At 42.1% G+C, this 12,541-nt stretch overlaps 2 protein-coding genes across 3 annotated transcripts in view; both read left to right on the forward strand.

The window, feature by feature from the left end:
• Window positions 1-12,541, forward strand: part of LOC145917791 (kelch-like protein 12) — a 54,206-nt gene that overhangs the window by 27,587 nt on the left and 14,078 nt on the right. The gene's annotated exons all lie outside the window — the stretch shown is intronic.
• Window positions 2,597-4,806, forward strand: LOC145912042 (transient receptor potential cation channel subfamily M member 2-like). The gene is made up of 7 exons (XM_082999471.1): window positions 2,597-2,743; window positions 3,052-3,152; window positions 3,234-3,348; window positions 3,702-3,808; window positions 3,975-4,150; window positions 4,278-4,404; window positions 4,704-4,806. The coding sequence occupies exons 1-7, from the start codon at window positions 2,597-2,599 to the stop codon at window positions 4,804-4,806; spliced, it is 876 nt and encodes a 291-aa protein (XP_082855597.1).

Raw genomic sequence — 12,541 nt, forward strand, 5'->3', positions numbered from 1 at the left:
AAACAGTTACTGGGACAGGGTGTTCTTGTGGTTAAAGCTTTTGTGATTGCTAACGTGATGCATGAACTTTCAAAAACACTACAGAAACAATAAACCGTCAATTAAGCAAAAGATAGAAGTAATTCTTTGCTTGGCAGTTGCGTTACCTACGAATTCGTGTCATAAATGATTAGATTAATTCGCCACAATCATCCACTATAACGCCCGTTAGATGCTCCCCGGTTCGTGGAGCGGAACGTCACACGAGGGAAAGGTCAAAACGAGCCTCCTGAACTTCCTCCGAAAATATTCGCAGTTTTTTTTCGGACAAAGAAGACGGTTTCTGTACAAAATGCATCACATCAACAAATGCACTTTAAATTTACAATCAATACAGGCTCACCAACTGTTTTCGGAACCGGCATACAAACGAATAAATTGCTGGTTCAGTGTTACGCCTAAACAAAGATGCAATGTATAGTCACAAATACCCGCTACGACGTTACACACAATGCTTGTCAATTGTTGTGACAACAAACCACAAACACCGCTTTATTAAATGGCACGAACACTCTAAGAACAAACAAAGCAGTGTAAGTAACTTGTCTGACTCATTTACTTTCCAAGGTACAACGAATGGCATTTTAAGCCATTGCGTTCAAATAGCAATCAAGGTTAACCATAATACAGTTTATCCAATACGCATAATTAAGCTCTTTGCGACATAGAACCGTGCTCCACGGAAGTCAGACACAAAAAAGGACTTAACCACGTTTTCAGTTCAACAAAACTACCCGTTAACTGTTACGTCACAAACTACAATAGACTGCAACAATTACAGCAGTAAAAGGAAAAACGGTACATAAATAGAAATCAGGCAATTGCTGGCAAATAACATGTAACAAACCCCCCACAATGTACGAATCCAAGGAGTACATGTCAACACAACAAACAAACATCGGACAGTAATTGCGAAAACAGTTCACTCGCAACTAATCACGCATCGCGACGTCGCGGCACAGTAAGCACAATTTTGCGATTGGGCGTTTTAACTCACCACTGTGAGTCTTCACGATCACCTGACGCACAACTCCTTTCCGATCAGGAAGTTCCTCAACCACTCGACCCAGGAGCCACTTGCTCCGGGGCTGGTTGTTATCCGCCACAAGAACCACGTCATTTACCATAAATTTCGAATGTCCACTTGCCCATTTCGATCTGGGCATGAGCGTAGGCAGGTACTCGCGAGACCATCGCCTCCGAATCTGATCGGCCAGGTATTGTACCTGACGCCACCGGTTTTGATGGTAACCATCCTTCCCCGTTAACAGTCCTGGGGGCATATTCGGCGCTGCACGTTGCAGCAGCAAATGATTGGGAGTAAAGGGCTCCTCATCCTTCGGATCGAACGTCACTGGGACCAAGGGACGGGAGTTTAGGATTGCCTCGACCTCTACCATCAGAGTGCACAACCGCTCATCAGACAACGTCTGTTCCGAGAGCAGGGCGTTGAGAATTTTGCGCACAGAGCGTATCATGCGCTCCCATACCCCACCCATGTGGCTGTCAGTGGGGGGATTAAAACTCCATGCAATTTCGCGTTGTTACGCTCGGCTCCGACGAAATTCGTGCCGTTGTCACTGAAGATCTGGTTTGGACGTCCAATGCGACAGATGAACCGTCGAAGGGCTCCAATGAAGGAGTCGGTCGACAATGAATGGGCTATCTCGATATGTGCGGCCCTGGTGGAGAAACAAGTAAAGATACAACCGTACCTCTTTACCACTTCGCCCTTGCTTCACAAGAAAGGGTCCGAATATTGAATGCATTCTGGCTCTGCTGCCAATTCATCTTTCTGAAACATCGTTTGAGTCGTGTTTCGCTCAGTTTATATCAAGAAGACTGGAGCGATTTTCACATGAAACGGAATTCTTCTAAAGCGCAATGTTTACTTTTGCCTTGATACAAAATCACACTCACCGTTTGTATTTTCTCTGTAGCGACACAATTCTATTCTAATGCCGTTATTTGTGAATTAAATTTCCCAATGTTTGTTTCGTAAAATTCCAGTTTCGTGCATATATTCTCATGGCAATGTTCAATTCCAAGTGCCCTTGTTAAAAGTTTAGTGAAACAAATTTAACATAGGATTCGGTGTCGATATTCGGATTCGGTTCGATTCCGAATAAATAATAACCTCGTTTTCTGGCTGATTACCTCAGGTTTGAACTAAGTTGGCTGCATTTACTATTAACATTTACACCAACACTCAAACATAGCCAAAGTATCTTTTCCTATATTGCTATAATTTATACATTATTAAGTCGTGTTATTCAAATCGCTGATCTGAAAAGTCCAGTGGACAATTTAACAAACACAACGGAGAAAACCACTCCATTACAATATACTTTATCGAAAAACGTTAACCGGTTTTGTAAATCTTTAATATAAACAATATTGCCCATATAGGCTAGCTGATGTAAAATTTACATGGTGGAAGTTTTGTTCCTCATTAATTCTCAATCCACCAATAAACGAACATAAGCGTGTTTGTACAAAAAATAATACATTGTTGTGTTACCTTATAACCTTAGTATTTTATCCAGGCCTGGGAATAATGTGGTCCTCAGCGTTTGGCGACAACTTATGGTACGCGGGTAAAATATTCCTGTGTATTGCTTTGTTCGCAATGTACATCAGGTGTTTCCAAGTCTACCTCGTGTTCAAATACTTCGGGCCCAAGGTGTACATGATGAGGAGAATGGTGAGTTGGAACGGATATTTTTATCTTCTGTGAGCTGTAGACAGATGACCGATGTTTCGACCTGTCAGGTCACATCAGTGCAGCTTGGTTTCAAGTTTGAACGGCAAGATCGTCCATAACCATATCAAGCTGCCCTGATGAGACCTAACAGGTCGAAACAGTGGCCATCTGTCTGCAGCTTTAAATAATTCATATCATTTTCCTGTTTATATATTTTTAACTTCGTTTATCAGACATAAGTTTTATGAAATGCACAAGGACAGTGAAGGTGTGTTTGTTGGATCTTCAACTCAATATTTTGTCCACAGTTGAAGGATTTGGTGATTTTCCTTTCCATTATGGGTTTGATATTTCTCAGTTATGGCGTCATTCTTCTTTCCGTCAACAATTATTCAAACCCGACAAAAACGTAAGCAGTCAGTTTGTACGCGTTAACCAACTGCACGTTAACTGGAAGTTATTACTTCAAACAAGTCCATTTACTTTCTAGTTACACGAACACATTAAACATTACATCGGTTGACACTTTCCTCTTGAGTGTCTACAACAACATTATCAGGGTTCCTTACTGGCAACTTTATGGAAACGAGCTTGGAAATGCGACTGTTGCACAAAACAGAAAGTATCTTATTCATTAAGGGTATCTCAAACTCTTTTCTGTACATGAAGAGTTTGGTAATCTGAAATCCATCCTGCAATCTGCAATTATGACACAACAATATAAGTTTCTTCAACTTTAAATCATCCTCAAAGTGCATAGGAAACAACCTGATATCATAGCTGCAGTAAGAACAAAACGTTGAACTGCTAACTTTATTTTTGTTGAAGCCGAATTAAAATTGCAAACGGTCCCCAGGGGGCGCTAGTGCCCATTGTGAGGACCACTGCCTCGATTTGTGGAATATCAAATTGCAAACGGTCAATGTGGGCTAATTTCCAAAATGGAGTTTGTTTTAAGTTTGCTGTTAATTCCACAGGTTACGGGATAGTATCGGCTTTGTTGACTTGCTTCTACATGTTATTCTCGAACATTCTTATGCTCAATCTACTCATCGCCATGTTCAGGTTTGTACTCTTGTGTGGTTAAAAGTATTTGCGTCAACTGCCTGGAACATTACTAAAAAACATTGATCTTGGGTTATTTTGTCGAATTTGTTAAAAATCCGTGAACAAGGTCAAGTGAAATGAATTATTTGCATGTCGTGTAGATGTAAGTTTATGATTTCTATAGTTACACATTCCAAACAATTGAAGACCGCGCAGGAATATTCTGGAGTTACCACAGATTCGATGTTGTTGAAGAGTTTTGTGACAGACCTTGGCTTCCCGCTCCTTTTGTTATTCTAGAAGTCATCGCCAGGTTCATCAACATTTGTAGAAACGGACCGGTTCGTTTCAATGCCTTCAGTAAGTTGTTTATTGACAAACGAATATAAAATACACAAGCATGGATCCAATAATATGAATTTTGTGATCATGTCAACCTCAAGTTTGTGAGAATATCATCCTCATCTTCCCATCATCTTCGTTTCAGGGAAGAAGGTGAGTGAGGAACAGGAGACGGAACTTTACACGTTCGAACAACATGTCCTCCAGAAGATGATGAAGAAGAAGGAAGAAGAAGACAAAGATGAACATCTCATGACAATGATCGTTGAGCAGTAAATTGGTTAGGATTCGAATCCACACAACAATGTCTTTAAACCGATTCTTCTAGATCAAACGTTTGCGTTGAAAGAACTTGATTTAATTCACAACAAATCGTAAAGATTGATAGGATTTGCTTCAAAAATGATGAATTTCTGCCGCAAAGCCTTACTCCCACCTTCAAACTCGCTAAACAAGTCCTTGAGATATTTTATTTCAAATGGCCGTGGTTCCCATATCATAGAAGATGTTGTTTATGCTTCGATCCCACTAGAAGTTTGATTCGCCCTGCACCTAAATGTATTTTTTTCAGGCAACAGGAATTGCAACTACAAGTGAAGCAATTATTAAACCTTGAGAAAAGCAGAAAAAGTTCCAAACTTCAAAAGGTCACAAGTTGCCCTATTACCACGTGAACCATGACCTTGAAGCACAAACGAAGTCAAGCAATCGTGTCTAGTGCAAGCATCACATAAATGAGGCAGCTTGTGTATTTGTAATTGACTAATCGTCTTTTTTGCCTGCGCTTGTATTTCTTTGCCATTTTTCCATTTTCCGTGTTATGTAAAAATGTTTTTTTTCATTTGAATGATTTCTATCATTGCTGTCACAGACTTTTCTTTATTGTTTCTGAACTGATTTCTTTTCGTACCGGCTACATCAGTGCCTTGTTACAATTTCTGTTTTAAACCTTCGATTTTGAAATTGAATGATGTAATGCCTTTACATTCTGCTTTCCTTTGTAATACTTTAAAGTGTGAACTATTTATTTAACCAGATAATAAAAATTCCGCGTGTATTTATTATCCTGACTGGAATCTAATAATTGATTTATTAACTCTTACAATGGATTAATTTCAACACACATACTTCTAGTAGTTGGAAATTTTGTTTCATCTTCTCCAACCATTGCACGTTTACAACGTTTCAATTATTGCACGTGGGTGATGGTAACAACCAATGACCACTGGGGTCGACACAAATTCCACGCTAGACCATTCGGAGTACTTCCTGTACATGGATAATAGTACGACGGCTTAATTCTGTGGAAGGGTAGGATTGTGGTGACCCCCAACGAAGCCTGCCACAATGCTGTCTACCACTTCCCGCTGTCTTTCAGGGAGAGGGTACGTTCTGGCTAAGTAAGAGATCTGGGGGAGGAGTAATGTTTTAGTGAGGATGCTTTTCGAATCGTAGGTCAGAAAGGGGTCGCTTATAGAGGAGACACGGGTGCGTAAAGAGAAAATGGCTTTGCGCCATGCCGCTGTGATTGAGCTGGGGTGTCCGTTTGGTATGTTTAATGGGCTTATGGCCTTACTATTCCAAGTTATCTGATATTGGGTAAAGTTATGAGGGGGATTAATGGTGGCGATCGCCTGGGTTTTGGTGGGATTTACTGTTAAACCTGATATACTGGAAAAATTTGTGACGATGTCGAGGGCAAGTAAAAGGGAGTCGCGGCCGGTCACCGCTAGGGTGACATCGTCCGCGTAGGCGACCGCTTTGTGTACGTTACGGCATGGTGCGGGGATAGACCTAATTGAGGGGTGGTTTTGAAGGGCAGCAAGAAGTGGGTCGACAGCAATCAGGAAGAGGGTCAGGCTAAGGGGGTTACCTTGCCTGACACCTCTCCTGACCGGGAAACCCGTTGTGGCAAACCCGTTGAGGAGGGCTTGTGATGAGGATGAAGAATTGAGTGAAGATAAAAAATCAGTAAAAAGTTGGGGAAAGCGCTTTAGTTTTAATTGTAAGAGGAGCCAGTCAAAAGAAATGGAATCGAAAGCTTTTCGGAAGTCAAGAGAGATAAAAAAGGAGTCTGAATTACGATTTTTGGCTGAATTATGGAGGTCGCGAAGAAGGGTAGTTACGTGAGATGAGGTAAAACCAGGTTGGGAAACTGATTAGGGGAAATTAACTGTGAATTAAAAGGGGTAATACGTAAATTAAGTGTTTTCGTCAAAATTTTATAATCTAAATTAAGAAGGGATATGGGGCGATAATTTGATAACAAAGAAGGGTCAGATTTTTTGAAAATAAGAGTAATATGGCCTGATGTAAACTTAGGAGGGGTATAAGCGTTAAGAAAAGAAAAATTAAGAGCTGATGTGAGGTCGGCCCCGATCAGGTTCCAGAACAGTTTGTAAAACTCTGAACTGAGACTGTCGGGGCCGGGAGTTTTACCGTAGGGAAAAAGAAAAACTGATTTTTTAATTTCTGAAACTGAAAAGGGGGCAGATAAATTTTCTAAATAAGAATCAGGAATAAACTTAGGAGGTTGTTTAAGAAAAATGTTCGAGGGGGTTGGTAACTCAAGATTTTGATTAGAATATAACAACTTAAAAAGATCATAAGTGTGTGAAAGCATTTCTTTGGGGGTAGATAAAGGAAGGCCGAAAGAATCTTGCAACTCAAAAATGGGTGGATTAAATTTTAAAGGAAGAAGTTTTGAATAAAGTGCTTTGTCGATAATGGGTTTAAAATTAGGATCAGAAGATAAGGATTTAAGTAAATTAGAACGTGAGGTTTCCAAATGAAAATCAACTAAGGACTTTTTGACAAAATAAAAGGAACTAAAATTTTCTTTCGAAGGGGAGAAAGTAAGAGTGGTTCGAATATTATTGAGGGATTGTTGAAGGGATGAAACATAATTACGGGATTCTTTAACTTAACGTTTCGAATGATAAATAATAAGGGATTTAATTTTAACTTTAAGGGATAACCAAAATCAAGGGGGTTGTTGAACATGGGAGCAAGTGATGACCAAATAACATAATGACGATTTAAATCATAAACAAAAAAGGGGTCGTAAAAGGTTTTAACATTATTTTTCCATGGGCCTCTGCCCCTTGGTGAAGCAGAGACCAAATTAAGAGTAAGAATAACAAAATCATGATCGGAATAGGGACATGTAATAAAAGAATGATTTTTATGTGTTAAATTAGGAGTAACATAAATTCGATCCAAACGGGATTGAAAATGAAAAGAACGACGGGAAAATTGAACTAAATCGGGGTGGAGTATACGAAAAGAGTCTTGTAACTTAAAAAGGTTAGTTAACTGTGCTAGATTTGTGCAGGGGGCAGAGGTTTTGATAGGGGGAAATTTATCTAATGAAGGGTTTTCAACACAATTAAAATCTCCAGCCAAAATTATAGGGTGCGGTGATGTAACATAGGAATACAGTGAGTTAAAAAATAAATTATTACTAACCGGGTTTCCAGAGGGGGCGTAGATGTTGACAACATGGAGGGTGTGGGTGCGGGTTGAGATGTCGACCGCAATAATACGGCCGGCAGAGTCAGAAATAGATTTTAGAATTCGGAGGTTCGGAGAATTGAGAAGAAATGCGACACCCCCTTTGGCGTAGCCTTCGTAGGGTGCCGAGTTTAAGAGGGCAGGGCCGGAAGTCCATTCGGACTTCCAGAGGGATTCGGTTTGGGGTGAAGAGTGAGTCTCCTGTAGGAGATAGGTGTCAAAAGCTAAAGAGGAAAGATGGCGGAACAAGGCCCGCCTTTTGGTGGCAAGGCCCATGCCATTTACATTCAAGGTACAAATTTTTATGTGTGACGTCATTACTTTTGGTTATTTTAACAAAAAATACAAGAACAAATATACAAACTACGAAAAAATACACTAACAGGTCCATTATTATTGAAAGTTCCATTACAAATGATTAATTATTATAAATTTATATTGTTGTTTGGTTGAAATCAGTTGGTATGCGGACCCCACAGTTACACGTTATTTTTTCTTTTTCTTTTACTCGGTAAAATTCTTTACATACGGTACAACCGGGGCATCTTACTTTGGTCCCATAGTCCACAGCAGGGCTCCAAATACCACATTCGCACTTTAAGTATAATTTCTCACATTGGCACGTAAAGTCACTGACCTCGCTTGGGATTCGTGTGCGACAGCACCTTGTATAGGAGTTCCTTGATCTTCTGTTGCGCTTGCGTGGTTGCGTGCTGTTCGCAGTTGACAGGGAGTCAGAGGGAACTACTTCTGTTGACGCTGTGTTGGTGTCGGTGTCGGTGTCGGCGTCGATGTCGGAAACCGAAACTTCTTCCTCTTCTTTCTCTTCGTGGTGGGTTTGTTGCTACTCCTGATCCTCCTGCTCCTGTTGTATCTCTTCGGGATGCTGTGTGTCTTCGAGCATTGGTTGTTGCTGCTGCTGTTGTTGTTGCAGTTGTTGTTGCCGTTGCTGGTGCTGGTGGTTTTTGCGGCGGAGTTGCGGGCACTCCTCCTTCTCGTGACCCATTTCTCGGCAATAGTTGCAGTGCGGTACTTGGCTGGGGTAATAGAAAGACAGTTTTACGCCTTCAAGCCATACCTCGCGACCAATTGGATGGGTCTTTATAGTTGAGGTCTTGACCATGAAGGCTCTTTTCCCCGCTTCCTTTCGCCGAGGATCCAGCATATTCCAGTGACGGGTTACTGGGGAGTGCCTTTGTACAAAGTTCTTCACCGTTTGCGTGCTCATCCACAGTGGGACATAGGAAACGACCATTCTTTCGATGTATTCTGTGTACGGTTCTGCGTACACGGGTCGTCCGGTGCTCATCAGTTCTGCTGCGAATTGTTTTGCATAGTTTTCAGTAAAAGTATAAAAAGTCACCTTGCAGGCCGGGTATTGTATGAATCCTTTCAGACGGTCAAGGTCGAACTTCATCGCATCGAGGATCTCGTAGATCTCCGTCCTCTTTAATCCGGGATTGAATCGAGCATCGATCTCTCCGCGTCGGTCGACTGGGTAGGTTCTGGCGGGAACACTTCCTATTGGTTTGGCGGCGGTGGGCGCTTCTTTCTTGGACCTGGGCCATGGTTATTCTCAAGTTTCCTGCCTACCACCGGCTCAAAAGGGGTTGAGGATGTTGGTGTCTGATCGCATCGGAGATCAGCTGGAATGTCACCTGGTGCAGAGTCTTGGGCTTGTATTTGGGAACGAGCTGCAATGACCCAGGGGTATGAGGGTTGGTGACAACTTGCCTGTGGGTTTTGGTGGGGATGTAGATTCCTCATCTGTTTTGGTGGAGGCGGAGGAGGAGTCTTCATCGGGAGAAGAAGTGTCTCCATTTTCCTCAGTGGAGTTGGCGACATGCTCGCTCTGCTCTTTGGTCTCATCGGTCTCGATCTGGTGGTGTTTGGTGTGTTTCTTCTTTCTCTTTGCTGCCAGGAGGTGGCATTCGGCCTTGTTGTGGCCATCGGCCTTACAGTGGTCGCAGTGCGGTGGCTGCGATGTGTGGAACGCCGATACCACGTGTTCCCCGAGCTTGAGCTTTTTGGAATGGGGTTGTTTTGGAGGACGGACCTCTTCCTAATAAATGCTCTTTTCCCATTGCTGGTGCGGTACTCGTCATAGAGTCCGTTAGGAAGAAGGTTGATACCATTTAAATTTCTTATTGCAAAGTTCATTGCTTTGATCAGGTTGTAGATCGCTTCCCGGTTCAGCCCGGGATTGAATCTCGCTTCTACCTCTCCATCCCGCTCAATGCGGAAGGGGTCATCGTCAGTGTTGTCTACGTTTTGGGCCGCTACTGCAGCATAAGACGTGCCTACAGGGTTTGTAGCACCTGCCATACTTCAGTGCGCAATACTATAAGACAGTTTGTCCAACCGCTCACCTTGGATTTGTGGTCCTGGAATACGTTCCGGAAAATCCCAGATGATATAATCCAATTTGGCGTAATCCAAGGACTAAGAGCCAGAAACTAACTTGCCTTCTTTGCTGTTATAAGTAACGTAACTGAAGTAAAAAACGAATTCAGGTCTCGTCAGTACTTCTTCAGTAAACGAATGATGTGGTTGTGGCAGAGCAACTTGTCCATAAATCCAACTTGAATTCTTCAGGCGATTGTTTGGCTTGTTTTGCAAACTTACAGTCTTTCTTAAACCCTAATATAAACGTTCCCAACTTAACTCTATTTTGTCTTTTAATATTTGTGGTGTTCTGTGTTGCGAAATTTGTGCTATTGTTGCTTTGACGTGACGGCAAATTTGGGAGAGGATAGATCACATTCTATTGCAGTGCTTCCCAACCTTTTTCAGTTCGCGACCCACTTTTAATGCAACTTTTATTGTGCGACCCACAATGAGATATGACCAAACGAATGACATGCAACAATTTCGTGATCTAATAGAAAACTGTAACATTTAGAAATGCGACCCACTGGTTGGGATGTACTGTTCTAGTTGAACAAACTCCACATACGTGTACATATTTATCTGTAAAAGCTATAAATAGACTGTAGCCGCAGCCTTTTAATTTTAAGCTGTGGTGTGCTGCACAATTGCCGCTGTCTACAACTCGTACGCACTTTCCCACTTGTTTATTCAATTGGTGCGGTCAAGATTGTAACGGAAGGTTTTCTATAAATAAATACAAACGATAAACATACAAAATTCAAATTTAACAAAATAAGCCACACTTACCGACAGTAAGGCCTGATTATGCAACATAAAACGTGCGCTTTCAAACGTGCATTATTTATTTGGCGTAGACAAATTAAGCCACGCGTGTAATCAAGCCTACAAGCGGCAGTTATTTGGCTGCGTTCAAGACGCGAAACTTTGGCGATTTCACTCCGGCCCCTTTAAGGAGGAGAGAATGGAGTGCTTAACTCAGCAAATTGATAACAATACGCAAGAAAACAACTCATTTTGTTACAGCTTCCACTATTAAGCAGATTTTGGTAATGGGTCTTTCTACAAAGCCGTTTTTAGTTTTAATTTTAACAGACCGCACCAGCCCATCGTGGCTGGACGGAAAAGTGGCAACAATGCCTGTCCAAAGAGGCCAGGTGCCTCTGGGCATATTTTCGTCAACAACACAAACAATATCATTAACAATAAAATTGCGATGAGGTTTGACCCACTTCTGGCGTTTGTCCATCAGTGGCAAATATTCCTTCAGCCACCGCTTCCAAAATAGGTCCGCTAGATATTGAACTTGGCGCCATCTGCGCCTTGAATAAATGTCTCGTTTGGTAAAGGAGCCTACAGGAAACGGCTGGTCCGACTTTAGATGTAGGAGGTGGTTTGGAGTCAAGGGCTCAAAATCATCAGGATCGCTGGACACCGTTGTCAGAGGTCGCCCATTAACAATTGCCTCCGCTTCACACATCAGAGATGTTAAACCTTATTCGTCAAGGACTTGCTCCTTGGTGATGGCCGATAGCACCTTTCGTACAGTACGTATGGATCGTTCCCATATTCCACCGTGATGGGACGCACCTGGGGGATTGAAGTGCCATTTGATGTGGTATGAAGACAAAAAATTCACAATTTTAGTTTGGTTCAGCTCTTGGAGCGCCTGCCACAGCTCTCGTTTGGCACCGATGAGATTGGTTCCATTGTCGGAACGAAGCTCGGCCACTTGTCCTCGTCGAGCAATGAACCTGCGCAAGGCTAAAATAAAAGAACTTGTGTCCAAGCTTTTGCTACTCCTATATGAATAGCTCTGGTTGTAAGACAAGTAAATAATGCTCCGTATCTTTTAACTTGTGATCGAGCGCGCTTTACATTGAAAGGACCAAAGTAGTCAACTCCCATAAACGTAAACGGCGGCTTATCGGGGGTTAACCTGTCCTCGGGTAAGGACGCCATCTGTTGTACGCCACGCCTTCCCGTTCTTCTTTTACAGTCCACACAACGGTTCAACACGGAACGCACCAGAGTATTAGCTCTGACCATCCAAAATTGTTCTCTTATCAGAGCCAAAACGTATTCCCTTCCACTGTATAGCCAGAAATTTCGTGAAAATGTCTTGCAATTAGTTCAGAAGCGCGGCCACGTCCGGGCAAGATTACTTTGTGGTGTACTTTAAGCGCTTTACAAAGGCTAGTTCTCCCACCAACACAAATTAGTTCATCAATTAAACAAGGATTCAAGTTATAAATCGAACTGGATTCGTGAATAGGTTTCCCCACTTTTAGGAGTTTATACTCCTTACCGTAATGTTCTTGTTGAATCATAAAGAGTGTTCGATTTTTCGCCTGCTTCAGTTCATCTACGGTTAGAGAGCCTAAAGTTGTTCTCTGATCAGGATTGCGTAATGCTTCTGGAAACCTAAGCACCCAGCCAACAATACGAATCATCGATTGCCAGGATGAGGACCTCTCCAACACCCTGTGCAAAACACTGTTGAAATTT

This window comes from Ascidia mentula, chromosome 1 (genome assembly GCF_947561715.1).
Source record: "Ascidia mentula chromosome 1, kaAscMent1.1, whole genome shotgun sequence".
Classification (NCBI taxonomy): Eukaryota; Metazoa; Chordata; class Ascidiacea; order Phlebobranchia; family Ascidiidae; genus Ascidia; species Ascidia mentula.